The sequence below is a fragment of the Oreochromis niloticus genome, linkage group LG17 (genome assembly GCF_001858045.2).
Source record: "Oreochromis niloticus isolate F11D_XX linkage group LG17, O_niloticus_UMD_NMBU, whole genome shotgun sequence".
NCBI lineage: Eukaryota > Metazoa > Chordata > Actinopteri > Cichliformes > Cichlidae > Oreochromis > Oreochromis niloticus.
The window spans coordinates 18,916,252-18,939,971 of record NC_031981.2 but is presented as its reverse complement, the minus strand read 5'-3'; the positions used below and the strand labels follow the sequence as shown (position 1 = coordinate 18,939,971).

At 42.5% G+C, this 23,720-nt stretch overlaps 1 protein-coding gene across 1 annotated transcript in view; it reads right to left on the bottom strand.

The window, feature by feature from the left end:
* The window catches only part of usp6nl (USP6 N-terminal like), a 95,261-nt gene that overhangs the window by 66,515 nt on the left and 5,026 nt on the right, over positions 1 to 23,720 (bottom strand). Inside the window, exon 2 of the mRNA XM_005475846.4 lies at positions 16,082 to 16,188. Within this exon, the coding sequence (XP_005475903.1) occupies positions 16,082 to 16,085 (4 nt within the window). The 5' untranslated portion in view covers positions 16,086 to 16,188. The remainder of the gene's footprint in view (positions 1 to 16,081; positions 16,189 to 23,720) is intronic.

Here is a 23,720-nt window from a genome sequence, read left to right as displayed (position 1 = left end):
AATTAATTTGACTTGGGGCACCCAAGTAGTTTAAGGCACTGAGTCGTCTCTAGTTAAGAGCCTGCTCAGGGACATTTGTTGCTTTTCATTCCCCAAACTGCAATTTTCCTTGAACTTTCTCATCTCCAAGTGTAACCGACTGCAATCCAACCTCAACATTTTTCTTATAATACCCATAAAAGCATGAAATATCCAGAAAATATGTGTGAGGGAGGACATGAAATCACATTTGCTCCATCTTGTTCAAAGCCAAGTTAAGGCAGTCTATTTGAATATCTTGAATTGGTCTTTAAGCCCTTCTTGTCGAACAATCATCGACCATTTATCACCCTTTAACCCTACAGCAATGGTGCTGTGGGGATAAACATGGACATAAAGATGTGCAATACATGGGGGTAAACAGAATAAGAGCGGTACTTCTCTACTGCGCTACACTACGTTTGGGTTTAGACAGTAGAGCAAATAAATCACAAGCACAGTAAGTGTACTTTAGTACACACAGTAAACTAAAAGATTTTTTCAGGCTTTGACTGGCAAGATAAAGTCGACAAAATTAAGAAGTTCATGTTCTAGAAGTTCAAGCAGGAAAACTCCAAATATAGCCTTAACCAAAGGCGAGTATATCAGAGAGCCGATAAATCAGTACAACTCTGATGTAAGTACACATTAAGGTCCAGACCTCCCTGAGAGCTAACCTCTCCCAGGGCAGCATGACCCAGCCTCCCACTGATCAGCTGTGACGTGTTTGTGTGCATTAGCGTGTATGTGTGCTGTTTAAGCAGACAAAGCTGCACACAGATCAACAAAGAGTCATCAAGGCAGGAGCAGAGGATGCTGGGTAAGGAAGATTGAGCTGATGTTTGATGTATGTACAGTCAGACATTCGCGGTGACCGCCTCACCAACGTGGGAGTCTACAAATATTACCCACAATGCTTCACGCTCACTCCCTTCTTCTTCTTCTCTCACTCTCACACAAACACATTCATACATCACGCAGTCGATCAGGTCTATCCTACTTGACATTGGTCGATAGGCCGTGCGTCGTTTATCACGGGCTGACGGGTGGGGAGATGTTTGTCAGTGACTGTGGGATTCAGAAAGGAGTGCTGTGGCTTTTCCCGGGTTTACTGTAAGATAATTGCTCACTGTGACTGCGAGAGGCTGCAAATGTGGCTTCTTGAGAGCTGATAAGATATGTTACGAATTGTTAAGTCACCGTGCTTGTGTGCTCATTTGTAATAGTTGTGCATTTGACTTAAAAAAAAAAGAGAGATTGTGACCAGCGAGGAGCACATGACTAACTGAAATCCATAGCAAAGCTTACACTGCTTTACCTTCCTTTTTTACTCAAATGGGCAGTACAATTTACAAAATAAACACGTTATTGTATTCAGTAACACTTAAAGCAAGCAAATGAGACCATAACTTCATTTTTTTTTAGGTGCATGAAGCTCTTAAAATGTCTGATGGCAGGGCTTAAAAACAAAAAGGAGAGCTTACTCACTTACACATCATGGCCCTACAAAGGCTCCCCACAGAAGTCAAAGAGCCTTAGAGCTTGGAGGGTTGAGAAAGTGATCTCATTGTGCTCTCTCTTTGCCGATACTCCATCTTTCAAAGGTTTAATCCAAATCAACGTAATAGTTTATTTTTTCCTGCTTTCAGTGAGCCTGATGCGATGCACGCCTTGAGTTTTAACACAACATGAGTATAATACCAACTTTAACTGCAGCACAGTTTCATAGCACGAAAACATCAGTTGTTATCAAATACGACTGGATGAGGACAACAACAAAGTGGAGGGAAATGTGGGTGAATTCACACCACGTTCCCAAAGAGCAGAAACATCATAAAAGCCACAATCTTAAGCACAGCAAGGGTTTCTTTGTTGTACCAGCTCCCATTTGTCTGATGTCCAGACATTAAGTATTGATGCCTCAAACTTTCTGAGCGCCATCGATGAAAAACAGTAGAGCTGCTCGGCTCACCATGGCAACTAAATACAGTGAACCCATGAGGAGACGGTGGCAAAGCAACATCATTTGAGTGTGTCTGTGAAGGAGAAAGCCAACGAGAAAGAGGGAGGCAATTTGTGTCAGTTGATCTTACATTCTTATGGTACAATTATCATGTATAAAATATACATTAGTTATTTTAAAAAAAATAACCTTCTGTTTTCCATTAAAATGACTGCCTGCTGCAGACAGCACATGGCAGCTTCTCTTCTTTATAAATCACTTTTTTTGGCATCTGGCAAAACTTAGCAGTCAGTTGGTCTAACGCTATTCATCGGGTGAACCAGTTCAGCGGTTTAAATCAATCAGCTAGATGAATTTGTAAGAAATAGCTGCCAGCAACTGAACGTGCAATGAGCCACAGTTCTTTGAATCCTGATATGAAAGTCAAATCTTTATATTTTATGCACTGATAATGTCAATTACTCTGTGTGCAGCTTCCCTAAGTTATGGCTGTCTCGAGGGTATGATCAAAAATGTAGTTAGCTGTTTTATGTCCCCCATCAGGAAAAAAACCCAAATATAAGCAACACCAACTGTTTTTGCTTCAGATCTGCTTTGAGCTAAATAATGCTGCTGGGAAACTTGATAAAAGTGCAACAGTACGGGGAAAAAAATTGCCAAGCAGCAATGAAATAACCAACTGGAAGTGCTAATTTGGCAGCTCTGAGAAGCTAGTTACGACTGCCTCAGGGCTTTTTAAACACCCACCCCCAAACTCACTGCCCAGCACACAAAATATGCTTCAACCAAGACGACCTGACTTGGTCTTATAACCTCTGCTGCAGGACGACTTGTCTATAACAAGTCCATTTTATCCATTCGTCTCCTGACTAGATCTGATGTTTTGTAGGCCAACCCAGTTGGCCTACAAAACAACTGGGTTGGCCTTGTATCTATTATTTCAGACATGTATTTGTATTTTATAGCTTGTTCGATAGTATGTTTACCTGCCCAGAGGCTCCAGATGGAAATTAGCTATCAGCTAGTCATTTTTCCTTTTTTTATATTTATAATTTTGTGCAGGTTCCCTGACAAAATAAACAATAAAACAAACTAGAAAGCGAAAATTTCAGAAGAAATTTTAAGTGTGCCTATGCCACTGCTAATCAGTGTAGTTTGCCATTCATACGGCTACAGGGAGCAAAACTCAGAAGAGCAGCCATTCTCCACCATGAACTATGGTAAAAACAAACACCGCTCGCGCCTCACAGATGACAGCTTACAGTTTTGTGTAAAGATGAGGTGACTTCGTAGAACCCCGATTTGCAGACGCTGTGCACACAGGTTCATGAGCAAAAGTCCCATTGTACCACGGCAGACCTGACAATGTTTGCATGAACACGCTTTGTAGCATTACTTTATGGACCACTTTTCACACATGGTTGCTGTACCCACACAGCCGGCTGTAGCTTTTCAGCTCACAGCCCGACACACACCAAAAAAAAACAGCCGAGAGAGCACAGACTTTACGCCCGAGAGGTGTGATTGCAGATGCCGCTCAGGTGGGTCCACCTCCCCTGCAGCGGCACTGCAGACCACGCCCCGCCACACACATCAAACACGTAAAATAAATATTTATGCACGTTTGCATTCACTTTTTGTTATTTTTACACAGTGTTCTGAATGATGAACAATGGTCTACAGCCAATCCTGTGTATTATTATACAAACTTTGGTTGTAAGATTCAGATAACTATTTAATAAAAGCTAAATATTTTATATGAGAGTAAGAAAGAAAAGTATATCTCTGTGGCCCCCTTTCCCTGTTAATGCCCTACCTGGCCCCCTGGCAAAAGCTTTGCTAGATCCGCCCCTGCACAGTTACCAGCTGTCAGCTACACAGAAAAGGATCTTGGTGTTATTTGTCTCTCAGAAACAGTTCATAACTTCCCTTCAACTCATTCATGTCACCTGTTTCTCCATCACCAGTTCAGCTCTGATGATTCAGTAAGGACATCTGGTTTGGACCAGCCCTTTTTTCAGCTGTGGCTCCAGCAAACATCAGCTGATACTAGAAATTAAAATCAAATGAATTCTAACAACAGCTGATCAAGCTTAAACGTGCTGCTGTTGTTTAGCGATAAACAAACAAGAGAGAAAAGCCGATCATTGATCAGTTTCATGATTGAAGTTGCAACAGGGAGAGAATGACAGGGGAAGACTCCGCTGTGCAGCATAACGACAGAATAAATCCAGCTTTGTGTCTTTTTCCATTCTAGCTGAAATACGGGACAAACTGTGTTCCTTTTCAGCTCAATACTAAACGCGTAATATTTTCTCTGAATGCAGGACAATTCCGTTTGTACGGAACGGTTGGCAACTCTACGAACTAACTATAAATAAAAATAAAGTTCAACATCAGTAACTTAGCACGCACACAGCTGTATAGAAACTCCGTCGTGCTAGCTAGCATGCAGTGGGGGGTGAAAGGAGAGTGACCCGCCGTCACTGTAAGGCAGCCGAGGTCCCTTTTCAGCCAAGCGCACTAGCTAGCTAGCTAGCCGGCTAGCTGTCAGGCGGAAACAACATCGTCAGAACACTGTTGCTAATATGGGATGTCTTGATAAAACAAGCAGATATTTGAAGTTTACACAACTACACAATCTCGCCTGAAAATATGTTAAAAGTTTATTTTGTGACCTAGAAACACTAATAAGAGGAATATAAAAACAAAGTGGTGGCCGCCATTGTTTGACTCGGTAGAGGCGTGCTATGAATTGTGGGATATGGAGTTTTCCACCAAGCATACACCCTTTCGCTTACCGTAAGTATTCAATGGTTCACGCAACCTTAAAACTTCCAGTGGTTCCTGAAAGCAGCGACGCTGTGCGCACCGTTGATATTGTCGTCATTACGGTAATCCAAATAAGGGTAGACAGGCCGTACCAGTCCTGGCATACCACTAGACAGAGCCAACACACCACAAATGAAGTTTGAAATTCGTTTCAATGGGACCAAAAGATGGAGCCAACACACCACAAATGAAACCTTCCAAAACCTCCCCATTCATTTCAATGGGCAAAAACTATAGAAGTAATAAACACCAAAAGTCATAGCACACCATTCCTGATCCAGCCGCACAAAATGAGATAACATATATGAAGCTTGTCTCAAAACTGCGGGGTGAGTTATGCTGAAAAATTTCAGGCGGAAACTGCGGAATAAGCAGAATAATAAATCTGAGGAATAGTAATAAGTGTGCCTCTTGGCATAGGCACACTTAATAATAATAAATAATAAACTGAAGTAACCCATCATTGTATCAACCGGGATAAAAATACACAGAAGAAGTGTGTTAACAGCTGAAGCAAGATTGTGGAAAAATACAATCACAACCACAGCAGCACCAAGAGGCTGTCCCTCATCAGGGATCTCATGTTTACATAAGCAGGAAATTAAACCCATCAACAATTTCAGCAACAACAAGTCGCCATCCAACTGCTGCATAAAAGTCAGGCGTTTGCTCCATCTTTCTCCAGATATAAAGGAATAGTTAAACCAATGAATCTAAGTGTCCAAGAAAAATTAAAGACAACTATTTTAGTGCATCTTTTTAATCAAAGTTTCAAGGATATAAATATTCTTTTGTCAGTTCTCCATGTCAGTCAATTCAATATTTGGACTTTTAACTGTTGGGCAGACAAACTAGGCACGTTAACCCTTTTCTTATTTCCTACTGCCAGGTTCTCATTGCCCTATATTCTATTTGTCCTGAAAAATAAATCAAATAAATATATGTTTATTTTAATTATATATATATATATATATATATATATATATATATATATAAATAATTCACAATATGACACAGTTGTTCATTAATATAAACAGCAAAGTTTGCAGCAAAGCAAATGAAAGATATTTTGTTGTTTTAAATATGCAGCACATTTACCAGGTGGAAGCAAATGTACTGCACGCTGTCATCATAGAGGCAGCTGCACCTCTGTGGAGGCTCAATAGATAGATTAATTAAATAAAAACTAATAAAAAGGCTAAGGGCTGCTACAGTGCTACACAAAAGGCATCATGGGAAATAAAGGCCGTTGTTACAGAAAACATGTTTCCCTCTGCAGCCCTGAACTGTACACATACATAAATTTAAGAAAGCTGGAATGATTCTGTAAGTTCATACCAACTACAACAGGATCATTTAATTATTTCTGACAGACTGATTTTCAGGAAGTCGAGTGGGTTTCAGGAAGTTATGGAGTTCATGTCATTGTCCAGCAGCATGAAGGAAACTTGCATTTTATATGTGAAAGCAGGGCACCTATTACGCTTTTCCTTATTTCCCATCATAAACATACCGCTACAATGCTGGAACAGGGCCAGTAATGCTGTGAGGTCAGGACATGTACAAGTAATCTCTGTGAGCACACAAGCCCCGCCCAACCGCTGTCAAAACCTTCTGTTTCTGAGGGGCAGCCAATCAGAACAAAGTTCTCTTGAGCTAAAAATGGCTTGTTTCAGTCAGAGGATGAACTGTGAAAGAAGGATTATTTTTACCACCGAATCACAGAAGCTGCTACAATCAACAGGTTTACTTTAATGCACACAGACTTTCTATCATTCATTCATTCATTATGATAAATCTGAAAAAAAGCCAGACATCACAGCAAGAGACAGCGAGGAGACCGATGTAATAATAATCAATAATATGTAGAAGCACTAGTGTTTACCTAACATACCAGGTTTAAAAAGCACAGGCACTTTCAAAGACTACTTAACAGGTAACTGGATGAACCTTCAATCCCCATGTATATAAAGAAACAATAAGAAGGAAGGAAAAAGAAGCCACATTCTGTGGAGCTGTGAGAGCTTGCAGCTACCAATGGAGTCAGCATCTTGGTAAGAAAAGATTTGGCTAGAAAGAAAGCAATAACTGGTCAGGTCTGATTTTTAAAGCCATGTACCAGGGCACATATGCTCCTCTCTGTAACTTTGTATTACCCATTAAATCTCTCTCTCCAGCTTTAGTATCTGCACAGTGATGCCCTGAGGATAGGGTCTTTGGATCCATTTCCTCCTGCTGCCTTGTTTACTGGAAGATGTAATCATATTCCAGCAAAGCTTCCTTCCTGTAACACCCCCCCCTACCACCAGCCAACCCCAACACACACACACACACACACACACAAACTCTGTGACCACAAACACGGCAGCCGAGCATCTTTCACAACTGCAGTAAAAGACAGAGAGAGAGAAAGAGGCTGGAAGAACTGCATTCCAGCATCAACCTGGCATCCCATCACACGCCACTGACCGTCATAGAGGCACACGGGCAAGGCATAAAATAAAACATGGCAGCAGACCATGTGCAGTGGTGGAAAGGAGAGAGAAAAGAGGAGGAGGATTTGGGGATTGGGAGAGGATTACTTTTCCACCTTCACCCCTGTATTTGCTGAAATTACACCCCGGCTAAATTTACAAGTGAATCCAAAATATTTCAAGAATCTCAGTCCTGAAATGAATCTAGACTGATGACTCACACACCAAAAGTTTCCCTGGTCTTGAAACGCAGACTTGAAATACTTTCCAAAATATTGTGGTATGACTTGAAACTGATAGACTACATAAAACACAAGGGCAAAATGGATTCAAACACTGGAACAACATGAATCTCTCCTGAGGTGCTAACAGGAAAACTACACAACCTCCTAAAACTGATTGATCTTTGATTATCGAGGGAAGTGATTGTGATGACTCTGCAATGTTGGTAATACCACCTGAGCATCACTCAGTATTGTTACTGACCACGTCAATTTGTTTATAACTATAGCGTTCATCTTTGGATGGCTGCTTTTAGCACAATAATGCGGAATGTTGCAAAGCTCAAATCATCTCAAGCTGGTTTCTTAAACATGGCAATGAGTTCACTGGACTCAAATAGTCTCCACAGTCACAGACCTCAGTACAGTAGAGCACATTTGGGATGCAGAGAAATGGGAGATTGGATGTGCAGCCGACATATCTGCAGCAACCGTGTGATGCTGTCATGTTAATATTGACCAAAATCTCTGAGGAATGTTTGCAGCACCTTGTTTAATTTATGCCATGAAGAATTAAGTTAGCTGTGAAAGCAAAATTAGGTCAAATCTGATACTAGCAAGGTGTACCGAACAAAGTGGCCACTGAGCATGATTCAACAATAAAAGTCAAAAAACTGCTGAGCGCTGCCCAGCCTCTGGCTTCCATTAATTCCATATGTCAAAGGAATAACTGAGCAGACTCCAGAGTCGGAGGACTGAAACAATACGATTTATAAAGCAGCAGAAAAAATGAGCTATAAATTATGAACAAAGTCCTTCAAAGTACAAATTTGTTTAAATTGCAACTGTTTTGGTTGCTGTTATCACAACACATAAGAATGGGAAGCAACGCTGTGAAGAGAAATAATCAATTCCTATTTGATGGTTTCTGCTCTGAAGCGAATGGCTTTCATTTTCCCAGCTTCTGCTTTGGTTGAATCTCTGTGTTAAGCCGATAAAGCAGACAGCAAAACAAATATAATTGCAGGTTTTTTAAAAAAAGAGAGAGAGCGAGAAAAGAACAGAAACAGAAGAGTCTGTGCAAAAACCACAACAAGTAGCATTTTGGGAGTAAACATCACAGATTTGATGATCATTTTGCTGCTGCAGAGAAAATTCATCACATCTGCAGCGTTAATGCCACGCTAGGGGCGGCCCTGCCTCGCTTCCTTTCTGTGGGAGCCCTTAGATGTGCCACAGCAGCATTAATGAAAACAGTATGTCATCCGTTATAAAATCTGGACTAATCCTAATCCCTAGACTCTGTACAAGTTCAAATGCGCAGCATGCTTGAGGCAACAGGTCCTTGAAGTAGAGGAAGTACAGCGGGCTAATAAACCTGCCTGACCTGCGTAACAACAATAAAATGAAACGGCCCTCTTTCCTAAAGTGTTTTTCCAACGCAAACAAATTCCAATCTCTCCAATAATTAGCTTCGAGTCATTCTTTGGGCACAGATGCTTCAACTATCTGGAGCTGTTGTAAAGTAAGAGGACACATTTCACACCAGGAGATGTGTCATCATCACTTCAGGGCTTAACAGCTTAACGGGGAAAACACAAAGAACACAAGAACAAATGCTGCCTCCGAGTGTTTTCAGGGATGTGGTGTCATCAGCTAAAGCAACACAAACCAAGCAAAGAAAAGAAAAGGAAAAAAAAGGGAACATAGGACCGGACAAAACTTAGATTTGTGCAATAGCTCAGACGTTAAGAAACAGCCTGCAGCAATAACAGCTCTGCCGCTTTAGAAATCCTTCAGATCTTTTAGGTACTTAACTAAACCACAGTCAGTGAGAAACCCCGTTTTTTGTTTGTAATTTAGAGTCAGAGGAACTGGAATAAATTCTCAGGTTCTAGTCTTTGAAACTTTACGCTAAGCTAACAAGCTGCTGGCTGCAACCTAACTATACTACAACTACAACTACTATAATAAACTAGCAAATAACATAGTTTAGCTTAGTTCGCTATAATAAACTAACTAAAACTAGATGTGAAAAAAAGATTTTGCAAACCAAAATAAACTATAACAACTCTGCATATAAGCCAAATACCCAAAGTACAAACCGTCTGATTTAGCTTTAGCTTTTGATGAGACCACTGTGGTCAGCCTGGCTCACTGCTTGTTGTACCATCATAAACTGTATATCACAGCTTCACATAGCCATTTATTTATGACGCCCTGTTTTAAAGCCTTGATTTTAGCATCGATGGCTGTCATCACCATAAATGGAGGAGAAGATGAAGCCCTAACTGATCAGTTACGACAAGGGTACTAATTACTAACAGACATACCATAAACATAAAACAGGGATTTAACTTGCATCACGAGTGGCTCATGTGTCACCAGAGACACAAGCTTTTTGTTCCAGGCTGTAAGCATCTGTATTTTTTCTGTACAGTTCAGAATTTAAAATGGGAAAGATGGAGACTCATCAGCCTCTCCGGGAACTCTGGTTTTTAGCCTCGGATTCATTTGTCTGCTTTTTTTTTGTAAACTCAGTTCATCATTGTTTGGCTATGCAAGGCCAAAAAAGATTGATTTTCTTTGTTTAAATGTTTTAATTTTTTAGTTATTATGGTTTTGTTAGTGGTTAATATCATATCTTTGCAGTGTTCAGCACAGGTTCTGAACTTCACTGCCGTCCACGGCATCTTAACGTGGCACTCCTAATCTCAGTACAGTAACAGCGTGCTCAGCATTCTTTTGTTGAAAAAGCAGTGAATCGAGGATGTTGTGGGTTTTGTTTTGAGTTGGAATGGCAGCTCTTCCCCCCCTCTCTCTCTCTCACACACACACACACACACACACACACACACACACCAACACACCGCTTGATATTGGAACCAACACGCCTCGTTTAAAGCAGTGCTTTGACACAGTTCTATTCTGCCTCTGAACGCCCGCTAAGAGCTATTTGGATCTGAATGTGTCAAGCGGAGAATGACAAGCACAGCGGGGAGACACGAGTGCTATTAGCTGACACGTACCCGACATGATTAGCATCATAGTGGGGACTGCAAGCTTATGTTCACGAAGTTCCCGGGCTTGGAAACTGTGGTGGAGTTAATAACACTCCCTTCCCTCAAGAGCTATTCCCAACATGTGGGTGCTCAGACAAATATTTCCAACAGAACTTCAGTGATGCTATCTATAGAAAGGCTGTATATTTGTGGAGCTGCAGCCAGGTGTTAACATGCTGTTGGGGTAAAGCTGGAAAAAAACCTGCAAACCGACTTGAGTTTTAATAGAACCTGCAGGTCTAGCAGGGCAGTGAGTGTAAACACCGTTTCCCTGTGTGCTCTGTGGTTAAGCTTTCCGAGTCCAGCAGATGGAGACCAGATGAGGCTTTGACGAAGAAGATAATTATCCTGCCCCACGCCCAGACACACTGTGTGCCCAGCACGCCACGCGATGACATCAGGCTTCTCCTGACAGCGAGAGATGAAGGTACACGTCTGTGTGTGGGCGAAGGACAGGTGAACAGATTGGAGTTAACGGTCCATGTCTGCCCTCAAACTCTCATCCCGCGTGTGCGGTCGTATGTCAGAAAGTCAGACTTGCATCTAAATGCTTCTTTCGGAGTTTGGGGGGGTTAGAATATTCACAAACAGACCAGCAGCCACTACGATGATCATCTTGGGTGGCTGCTGGTCTGTTTGTGAAACCACCACACTTGAAATGGTAAATGGCCTATATATATATATAGCGCTTTACTAGTCCCTAAGGACCCCAAAGCGCTTTACACATCCAGTCATCCACCCATTCACACACACATTCACACACTGGTGATGGCAAGCTACGTTGTAGCCACAGCCGCCCTGGGGCGCACTGACAGAGGCGAGGCTGCCGGACACTGGCGCCACCGGGCCCTCTGACCACCACCAGTAGGCAACGGGTGAAGTGTCTTGCCCAAGGACACAACGACCGAGACTGTCCAAGCCGGGGCTCGAACCGGCAACCTTCCGATTACAAGGCGAACTCCCAACTCTTGAGCCACAATCGCCCAAAGCATAAGGTTATGTGATATATCAGGAATTAGCAAAACATGTGTGGTGCTGAAAGGAAAATTTGACCTCTCCAAAAAACAACTGCTGTTTCCACAAGTGTTTAAAATGAACAGGAGCAGAGATGCATTACAGATAAATGAGATGTTTCCTTAAGAACCGCATTTACTTTCACTGCATTATCTGCCAGCTACAGTTCCTAATTCAGAAATGAAGATTTTGCAACCAAAAAACAAGCCATATCATACTTTAATATTACTGACATCCATACAGTTAGTTGCAGATTTCTTAATGAGAGCTCTGTAAATATTTCACAGCAAAGCATTTCAATAATTCTAATGGATATTCAGACTATGATAAAACAGCCAAACTGCTATACATTAAATCACAAGTAAAGCTTTAACAATAGAGAACAAATAGGAGCTTATTAAGTGTTTTTCTGTAGACACACCAAACTGTTGCTGCTGACAGAAACTCCTGCTTGCCTGAGTCATTGTACAGCCATTATCCTCCTTTAACTAACTGTGCTGTTTATACAACAGCAATAAAACATCGCACAGCTTGTGAGTCTGTTCCTCATTTGTCATCAATCTCCTCTCCTTCCACTGTTATCACTCTGCTGGGAATCCATTTCCTACTGGTCTGCAGGGAAGGGCTGGAAGTTATTGTGCTACAGACAGAGCTGCAGTGTGTTATTTCCAGATATAATGACTCTGTGCTATATCGCCAAACAGCTTCCTCTGTTCACAGATCATATTATTTGTTGCATCACACTGGCTCTGAAGACATGTGCTGACTATACAGAGCAGATGACCACAGAAATCTAATAAAGGCACAGAATGAAATGGGTTGTGTAACAATGAACACACAGAGACTATGAGTAAATAAAGCGCAACCTGTGGTGACATTTCAAGACCCTGGTCTTTTTTTTCTTTCCTAAAAATATCGCTTTCGGTTCCACTTGGTGTTTCAGATCCCTCTCACACCTGTGAAACACAAACTCAGTTATATTTCTGTACATAATAGTCTAAAAATCAAAAATTAACAACCACAAAAACTTCCTTTGACCCTTTGGTGAACAGCTTGAACCCTGTCCAGGGTACCCAATGGTCCTTAGTTAACCTCCCACCGGCCTCCTGTGAGAACCCTGGGAAGGCAGCACCCGCAGTGATGCTGCATCCAGCGTCTAATCCATTTATAGCAGTTGAAAGATGAGCCTTGCTATCGTGTCCCCCTTTCTTCCATCTGGAGTGAGTCAGCCTTCCTGGTTGAGGAAGAGACTTGTTAGAGGACGCTAACCCCGCCCTGCCAAGGCCGGTGGCTCTGTGTGTTATAGGGGGGTAATTAAGGTAATTAGCTCAGGATATCAACATCACCAACCACCTCCAGGCGAGAGAGTGACTCTATCAAAGGTTGAGATGAATAATGAAAACACATAAAAGACTTTCTCCCAGTGCGCCGGCTGCTCATTCGGGCCCCATTAAGACAACAAAAACCACCAACTTTGTTCATCTGCTGTGTTTTCTGCCTTTGAGCGAGATCCCATCATAAATGTTAGATATTAACTTATTTTAAACAACCTTTTTAAATTGTTTATTTAACACTGATACTGTTTTGAGGCTGCAGCAGGCCCGTGGCTTCGTATATTCAGGTTGGCTCTTGGTTTTTGGGAGGTTTTATGCCAATCCAAACAAAAAGTTCACATCTACAATAATAAAAAAAAAGCAAAAATTGCCCGAAAAGCTGTTGAAAATATGTTTAAAAACAAAAACAAAGTGAAGTCAAAGAAGGGTCTAGAAAAATCTGCAAGACAGAAAGACAATAATGCAGAGGACTGGATGATGAAATTATTAGAGACTCGTGCAGATAAGCTCACCATGCAACACGCAACGTGACAGTAGCACAGATTGCATCTAGATATACAAATATTAACGACATAAACATGCTTTAGATTTTATAAAACTAGATATCCACGTCGTCTCTTTATCTGGAGCTGATGTCTCTGATCTCAGCCATTTCACAGCTAAATAAAATGTTGATCAAATGCTGTTTTTGAAGATGTGGTAGTTTTTAGCCTTAACAGTTGTGTACACTGTCATGGTCCTGGGTCATTTGACCCAGCGTTTTGTGTTTATTTTTTATTATTATTATTTTGTTGTTGTTATTATGATCCTTTGTTCTAGTTTATGCTTATTGTGTGTTTGGGTTTACACCCTTTGGTTCTTAAGAGGTTTGGTTTTACTCTCCCTCTGTTTTGTGTCTGCCCATGTGTTCCCTCTGTTCTGTCTGTACCGCATCTCTGAGTCCAGTCTGTGTATTCCCTGTTTTATTTTGAAGGTTTGTCAGTGTGTTCTGTTTGTGCTCCCCCTGTCTCGTCAGTGTAATCAGCGTCAGCCGTGTCTCCCAGCTGTTTCCTCTTAGTTCTGTTCACCTCTTGTTTTTAGTGTCTGCGTCTTCCCCTGCTCGTTGTCGCGTCGTACAATCAACCTTCTCTGTGAGTTCCATTAACCTGTTTGCCTGCACACAGCCGTGACAAACACACATCAATTAAAAAAACAAAAAACAACACACACACAAAGTCGCGTAAACCTCCAAGGTGCCGGTTACCTTTACCACCGCACAAGACTTAGGTCATCAGTCAAGCTTCCCTTTATTCACATCACTCACAATAAATCACATCAGTCGTCTAAACACTCCTGACACACACGCCACCTCTCTGAGTGTGTGTGCAAAGGAAAAAAAAATCAGTAATCGGGTTAAATCTCTTAGCACCCCCCCTTCAGAAGTGTCTGTCTAATCCAATCAGCTTCCAGTACATGCCTCACATGTGCTGGGTTGCCCCGGTAACCCACTCCCAGCTTGCCGGTACACAAATATTCGGCCTTGTGGCTCTGCGTGGAGAAACGCTGGAGAGTGCAGAGAGACTGCTGGCAGCAGCAGATGCTGCTGGCTCCCGTTCAATCCCCTATCTGTAATGTGAGCTAAACGGCAAAGAAGAAAAGGTCTGAGAGGGCAGCGCTGTAAATGCAGCGACCTGATATCAAAGAGCAAATAAATCTATTGTTGCTGGAGTGAATAAATAAACCATTCCTTTCTTAACATCTTACACGTTTAGCTGCAGGCTGTAAATCAAGATAAGATTCAGCAGAGACCCTTTGAACCAGCTGTAGCTCCGTTAAATGAACTTGAGTTAACCATTGTAGACATCTGCTATCATATTCATGCTGCAAACTGTTGTGATAAGAGTTTCCAAAGCACCAAAATCCTTTTAATAAATGTACATTCTTCCCAAATCAACAGCACCTCTACCAGAGCAGCTTTGCATGATCCACAGTTCAAAGTAATCCTCATTTATCTCACACTGGACTTCAGTACAGATACTCTATATGAAACAAGCTGTTTTAGCTCCCTTTTCTTCCTTTAAGCTTTCTTCTTATTGGTTGCCCCTGGCAAACACAACATTTGAACAACAGGTGGGTATCGAGATAGATTTTCAATATCTGATTTTAGCCAATAAGATAAAATCATCTCATTAGTTATTTTTATGCTGCAAAACGATATCGTCACCAATACTGTCACTAAAACCTGCCGTAAATGCTGCCGTTTGTGACTGAATGTAGTCAAATTGGCAATTACATGCAATCTGTTTCAGACAACACTGCAATTAACTGTGTCATTAGTCATAGTAGTTTTTCAGCTGAGTTGATTTGATCCAAGTTCACTTGGACATTATCTCAGGATAGTGGTGCAGGAGAGAGGTCGTCTTGTTCATTGTATTATAAGAGTATTTATTAAAAAAATCAATATTTGACGTCCCTGTATCGATACACAAAAGCGCTTCAATTCGACTACCAAAATGGGAGATAAAGCGGGTCAATTCCCATCTTTTGTCACTCAAAGTTCTTCTGTAGGTCTCTACTCTGGAGTCTATTTGTCTTTCATCTGTATCATGCATCACTTATGTCCAGCGGAAGACAAACTACACTCTGTGTGACAGCGATCAGCTGTGTACATACGGTGCACCGTAAGTACACAGGTATGAACACATTAACAGAAAATCCTGTACTCGCTGGATGACTCACACTGAGCTGACATGTGGGGCCGAGCCATTGCAGTCACATGACCACACAGCAGAGCAGCGCACACGCACGCATGCACGCACACACACTGTGCATGGAGCTGACTGAGCCCACATCCCTCTCCAGTCGCCCTCCCATCATGCTTTGCGGAGTGATTGATGAGGAATGAGGTGGCTAGGGTTGCAGCACTTGCTCCTCTATGCTTCTAGCATCACGGATAGAAAAATCCTACACATCCCATCTTCATATGAAGACTATCCTGACCATGAAGGCCTGTAGACTCTCCTACTTGATTGTGTCTAACTGGTGTTCATGATGTCAAACTCTAAAGCCACCAATCCAGCATTAGAAAAGTAAAATAAATAAATAAAATAATAACACAGCAGCGAAAGTGAAAGGGTGAGCAAACAAGCAGCGAGTCGATAATAAACTACTGGCTGGAACTTACTCATGGTGGGAGTCCAGCGGTGGGGGGCAGGGCGAGGCCCAAGTAGGGCGCGGCTTTGAACAGGTGAGGCTATTCTCAGCTGGGTCTTTCTTAAAGGCACTCATGACCTGAAGGGGGAGGAAAAGACAGAAACATCAGTCGGGAGTAATATTACATTTGAGAATTTACCAAGAAGAAAACTGCAAATATGACCACAAAAAGCCTTCGAAATAAAGAGTCTAAAACCAACAGTGGCCTGTACACCAGCTACACCCTCGATTTATATCCATATCTGTGGTTTGAAAGTGTTGGGATTTTTCTTTGAACTTGTTCTGCTGTTATTTTCCTGTCCTGCTTTCCGCTTTCTGTGTTGGACAGGAAGAGCTCAGGCAGCTTCTTAACACACAGCAAAGCAGGTAAAGTGAGGATAACAGTTACTGTGGGCTAACAGGTGGCTTTCCTGGTCATAAGGGGTAATAATAATAACTATCGGAATGTGCCACGACACAAATATTTGGCCAGGACACAACCATTTGTTTTTAAAATATAAGATTTAACCAGTTAATATCCAGGTCCAACAGTCTAAGCAGAGATGCCCACACCTCCCTCTCCGGGGCCACCTCTTTCGGCTCTACTAGGGCGACACAGTGAGGCATTCCCAAGCCAAGTGGCTTGACATAAAATCTCCATCATATCCTGGGTCTGCCTGAAACAAGACACCCTGGAGGCGCCCAGGAGGCATTGTTGTTAAACATCTGAACCACCTGAACTCCCTTCATTCAATTTGCAGGTCCCTTTCCCCATCTTTAGCGAGACCCTAGACCTCCTTTGGAGTTTCCTCCGAATGTCTCCCCATTTGCTACCCTAATGTAGCCAAAAAACACAGCACCTTCATCAGAGTGGGGTTTACAGTCTGCACAGCAACAAACGTTTGTGTTTAGGATTTGAAACACTGATTATCTGTGTCTTAGGATTTCATAATCAAAACAGTAACTTTAAATGGGGTCCAATTGCTAAAGACATAAAATGAATATAAATATAATATCAACAAACTGACATATTCTGCCTCCAATCAATCCAATACACACATAGGCGAATGATTTTAGATGTGGGAGCAGGTCGTTAACATTTTCACTGGTGTGGGTGAGTTAACGGCTTTGGTTTTGTGTACGTGTGTGAGAGTGTCGATCAGTCCAGGCCGGTCACTGGGCTAAATAACAGTAATGTGATGGCAGCACGCGGTAATAACGGGTAATTTGATCACTCTGCAGATGCCTGCAGGCGGCGGAGGGAGTATCAGGCAGGAAAGGAGGGAGGGTGTGCAGGTGATGGAGAAATGAAGTCCCCTCCCCCGGTTTAAAATGTTGCTGTGAGCAGAAGTGCTGCAGACGTGGAGGATCCAATATCCTCGAGAAAAGCAGCACAGGTCAGCAGAACACTTCAGCAGCAGAGGGATCAGCAATTAAGCAGCACAGCAGCAAACCCTGCAGATTCATTCATAGTAAAGACGGACTCTTAAGCATCGTTATCACAGACACCGAGTTTACTATCCACCAGTTACAGTGTACATCCATGTCTGTCTAGATTTCATATTTGACCGCCCACCCATCCATCACCATGTCTGGGTCACCAGGTCACTGGGGTTGCACTTTCCAGGAATCCCTCTCCCAGTTCTCCAGTTCCTTTTAAGAGGATACCAAAACTCTTCTCGGACAGCCAGAAGACATAATTTCTGCAGAATGTCCTGGATCTGACCCAGAATCTCCTCCTGCTGCTTACCAGAAGCACGTGTTCTGGAAGGGTCCAGGAGGCATGCAATTTAGATGCCTGAACCGCCTCAGCTGGTTCTGACTCTGATCCTTTCCTCAATGACTTGAGTTCGCCTTTGAAGGATGCTCATATCCACTTTTTTTATCCACAACTACTTTGTGAAACAATTTTATTTATATAACTCCAAACCACAACAACAGTCACCTCAAGCTGCTTTACACTGTAAGGTAAAGATCCCACAATAATACAGAGAACACCCCAACAATCAGACGAACCTCTATGAGCAAGCACTTAGCAACAGTGGGAGGGAAAAACTCCCTTTTAACAGGAGGAGCAGCCATCTGGCGTGACTGGACGAAGACACACTGTGGAAGAAGCCAGAGATTAATAACAACTGTTCCTGTCACTATTTAATCTATTTATGTAAGTGGAAAACTGTGCCAAATTTGAAGATGTTCGCGCCAAAGATGGGGCGCCCGTGACCTTAGCACCATCTCAGCCTGGCAATATAACCCTTCCAGGCACACCTTCCACCAGTGCAGAGGTATTATAAACAGCATTATAAACTGCATTAAAATACCACTCTGCAGACTGTGCACCATGTCATTTTCCAATATCTACCACTTATACTGGATGCACAGTAAATACAGAAGCAGCCAACACATGGGAAGACAGGTGACAGATGCTGCTGGTGGGTCAGATGTTTCAGAAAAAATACATGTGAGGACCTGATGCACGTTAATGTTGGGCCAGAGCAGCAACATTTAAAAGTTTCAGCAACAGTTTAAACTACAAACATGGCACCCTCTAGCCATTTTAATGGGGTGGAGGATCTGCAAGAGTGCCAGAGAGGAAGTGAGATCTCAGAGGGTTTCAGGCAGACAGTCTTAGCTCTGAGGCTTTGACCTGGGATTAGATCCACCATATGTTCACCTCTGCTAGTTATCAGCACTGAGCAAACAGAGCTGCATCGCATGGAGCTAATCAAACACGGTCACAGAGGACTGTGGGCTGATTCAGTGATACCAAGCACCATCCAGAGGTCACAAGGTCACGTTTGTTTAGGCAATGTTTGTGCCCTGATGAGCTCAGCTGAAGTGATTTGATTACACATTTAAAAACTGATTACAAAGCAGCAGGATGTGGCAAATGTGGTTTAAGGCAATCTGGCACACAGAGACACAGTTACGGAACTGAAGCTGCTGTTTCCACCACTTTAGTTGCCAGATTATTAAACCTAATGCAGAAGCAACTTACTGATTATTCAGTCACTGTCAGAAACTGCAGTTCCTCTTAAGTCCACGTGAGGCCGGCTCCTAAAGTGAGTCAATCCCCAAAGACTCCCATGTTTAAAAGACCAAATTTACAGCCGACATAAACATGTTTACAGCCTGATAGAAGAAACGCTTTCGGTCTTTCAGGCCAGCTTCCCTGCTCATAACATCTCTGCCGGGTGCTGAATTGTTTTATAACTCTTCCCTTTTACATTACACTAAACCTTAAAATTCTATATACTTAAGTGCACGACTGCTGTCAGTGATACGTGGGTGCCTTTGTCTCATTCGATGTGGGGATGCACCAAAGACACTCTAAAGGGGTCACATAGAGAAAGAGAGTAGCAGCAGTGTAGCTAACTAATTAATGTTAATGAAAGTGTCAGGACTATTAAATAAGTGGACACCAAGTTAAAACACTCAGTGGGAGGGAAGGATACGGCTTTATACACGGAGGTGGTTTAAGAAGTCGTCTCTTCAGATTTTAAAATGTAGTTTTAAGCCAACATTAGCATCTGATATTATATTACAATAAATTATGAAGGAAACTTACTATTCAAGCCAGCTGGCCAGCATTTGCATGAGCAGGTACGTTTCTGGCGACGGCCAAAATGTGTATGTGATTTATCAAAGGGTGCTAATAAACCACATGTGTGGCACTTGATGTGAACACAAGGATATTAAAACCCTCAAATACAGACTAAGAAAGACATTTTTAAACCTAATGCGATTCCACTAACCTACAATAAAATTAACCTTTGCCTTAAGGCCCAATTATCACCTATGCACATGTAGATGTCTTTTGTATGAGGCTCACTCAATCAAATAAAACCTACATTTATTTTTGCGCCACTTTAGAAAAGTATATGTGAGCACATCTCCTTCCATTTAAAACTTTTAAAAGTTTGCATAGACACCTTGATAGCAAGCAAATGAGAGAAGGAAGTCCAATATTCACACACCTCCTCGCTCCAGTTTGCTTTTATATGTGTTTTTATATGCTTAACTGGTTTCAACAGCTACTTGCTAACTGTGTCTGTGTGCCGTCTGGAGCTGAGTACATGCAGTGCTGGGTTCAGCAGAGCTGAAATAACAAGTTGTGCAGTTGTGGACTTTTCGACTCTCACAGCTGAAAATGAGATACTTTTATTCTAAACTGCTCCGACTTTCCAAATTTAATAAAAGCTGCACTCAAAAGCACTCAAACCGCCATGCCGGCCAAGAAACAAGACCTCTTTTGTTCTCTGTTATAAACTCAGCAGGCCAGCAGCTGTGAAGGATGTGTAACTGCCGTTATGATGTGTTAAAGAGTAACTGTGCAGCCTCACAGTGGTTAGGCATCTCTGAAGTGAATTAAAAACCTACTGACATGAAAACAATCCAAACCAACACTGCAGAGAACAAGCGGTTAGTGGCTCACTGAGTCCAAAACGAGTAGCCTTCATAATCCCGCACTGCCAACACTGGTGTGTTTGCTGGACATCAGCTTAGCTGCGTCCGAGAAGCCAATGTCGTTTTCTTCTCCCCCCCCACACACATACGCACACACACATGCACACAGGCCAGAGGGCAGCTCAGCATCTGCTGGTATGTTGTGTTTTGCTGCTCTGAAGCTGGGCTCCAAAAGGAGAGTGCGGCGGGCTGAGCCAGCAGGGATCGGTGGCCAATAAAGACGAGCAGCAGCAGCTCGGTTGCCAAGGCCTGGACAGCAGTGAGGGAATGTAGAAACCTGTGTGTGGGTGAGCCGGCTGGTGTGCCAAGTAAGTCGAATTCAGCTCTGCTGTGTTCAGAAAGCCTGAATCAGCCGACATCAAAACAGGTGACAGGTGAAGTGAAGAAGACTGCTCGTCTTAAACTTTAAGTGCAAAGAAACACCAAGCAGCAATCCTCCGGAGCTGTGAAACTGCAGTTAAAGGCCACTTGAGGCTGTCTCCAGAATCAAGTCAATCCCCATGTTCAAATATCCACTAAATAACACAAACTGTTGTGGCTTTTATGTGAGATTTCCTGTGAGCTGTAGCTGACTGGTGCTTGTGGGTTTGTGCTGTTTGTGCCTCTTACAGCAGTAACGGATGATTCGTGAGGGACAACCTGCCCAAGACGTCTGTGGTTCAGTTTTGGAGGGCTACATTGTTTTAGCAGATATCTGAATCTCACCAATCCGTCTGTACAGTTTATGATCTAGCTACATCATACATGCACATATCTATGATCTACATCTGTGATGATGTTAGTTATTTAATTTATCTTGAGCACACCCCTCACAAAAATGTCACTCCCCAATGGCTGCAGCCTCCCCTCTTGCCACAACACAAAACTGCTCAGCTGGAACGTGACACAAAGCTCAAGGTTCTGCGCCCAGATCCTAGTCCAACTGAGCATGCTCAACTTCCAAAGACAATCCATCTCAAGTCATCACACTACAAACTCTAAGGTCCTGGTTCATTCCCAGGTGGGTACACAATATTACTCCTGTAGTTTTAATAGTGTGGCAGATTGGCGTACTTGTCTTCCTCCCAGTTAAATAAAGGATAAATCACCCAGTTAGCATGAAAAGCTGAGCCTGGCTCTTTCCAAAGATAATAAAAGGTACCTACCAGCACCTATGAAACCACAACATCTTGTTTTCACACTGTGCTTTTGCAGGGATTAAAAAGGGAGACATAATATGATAATTAATGAAGTTTAGTGGCACCGTTTAGCAGACCCTGTCCCCTTTGGATGGAGTCAGGCTAGCTGCTGCCAGTTTCTATGCTGAACTAATCTAAGTGACCGCTGGCATAGCGTTACCTTTACAGAGAGAGAGAGACAGATCTGATCTGCTTACTGAATGAACCCTTGATTGAATCCATTTCTCAGTAAATGAAAACAATCAACAAATTGATGAACAGAGAAAAAAACATGAAAGCTATTTGTTTTTAAAAAATGGTGGTAAATTTAACATCCTGAGATTAATTGGTTTAATAGGATGAATTAATTGTGGGATCATTTAACAATAAACATAAATGATAATTGTCATGAAACCATCAGTATAATCATGTTTCCGTTGGCCTTCAGTTTTACTGTACAATACTCTGACTATTTGAGATGCAATACTTCAATAAAAAGTCATAAAACTTAGGGCAATACTCAAGGAGCATAAAAGGAGGTAACTTAAATACATGTAGTCCGACTCTTTTCTCTCAGCCACCTGTCTGTACGACCACACCCAGCGGGGGAAACACGGTAAGGGTCGGCTTTAAAACTGCAAACACACAGAGACGTGCTGCATGTGGCCGAGAGGCACAGGCCTGCTAAAGGCTCCGCTGCTACGTTACAGAGTTTCAGTCGGGCAAAACCTTCTCGAGTTTGTGGAGCCACCTGACGCCACACAGGCTGGCAAATACACTGCCCTTTCAACAGGAAAGCACACACACACACACACACACACACACACACACATTGAAATGTTTTCAATTATTTCTGAAGAGGCAATGCAGATGCTGTTACAGAGGTAGAAAGAAGAAGAAGGAGATGAACTAATTTGTGCTTTTTGACCCCGCGTTTTTCCATTTCCTGTCTGAGCCACATATCCAACAGCTGCCTCTAACTCAGTCCCTGGCAGCATATTTATTTATTTATTTGGAGATTATGGTTAGACTGAGGAAAATATAATAAACTTTGCTCCAGAACATGGGTGCTAAACTGCCCCGGATATTTGTTAACAAGGTAACAGCTGAAAATTCGCAACCTAAACTAATTGCAGCAGCATATTTTGACCACGTTCTGAACCAAATACTCTTCTCTAGCAGAGTCAATGAATAAAGATAGTCCTCTGAAAAGTCTTGTATTAACAAGCTGTAGATCAGAGAACAAGGTGATTCTGTCTTGACCGCCGCTGATGTTGTTTTAGTCATCATTTAGCCAAACACGATATCTGCAAGTTGAAGCATAATCACTGAATCTCTGACTTTGTTCACGAGTGAGGCAAAAGTCAACCATGAGACTGACAGATGTTGTGGTGTAGAGATGGCTTATTTACCAGTCACTCTACCCTCACCTATGGTCATGAGCTCGGGTAGTGACTGAAAGAATGAGGTCACGAATACAAGCAAAGAAAAGGAGTTTCCTTTAAAGGGTGGCTGGGCTGTCCCTCAGATATAGGGTTTGGAGTTCGGTCATTCAAGAGGACTCAGACTAGAGCCACTGCTCCTCCACAGCTGAGGTGGTTCGGGGATCTGGCCAGCACTTCCTGGACACCTCCTTGGCAAGGCATTTCGGGCATGTCCTACCAGAAGAAGGCCCCGAGGGAGACCCAAGACACTTCAACATGCAAACACCACCAACCCTCCCATTATTAGACGACTTGATGCACCTCCTCAGCCACAGTCACCCAGTAGTTTTGCAATCATGCAAAATTCCTCCAGTAGAGTACAAGAACAAAGTGGAGCTGGAAAAGGGCATAAGAGGTTCCCTTCAAAGTAGCTGCAGACACAGCAGCAGTTAGAACTCTGCAACGAGGGTAAAAACATGTTTTGGTGCTCTTTTTGTTGTCTGATTGTGAAAGAATTGAGGGGAAAATACAGACAACTAAAATTAGAAGGGTACCTCGTACGCAGAAGGTCTCTAAAATGCCA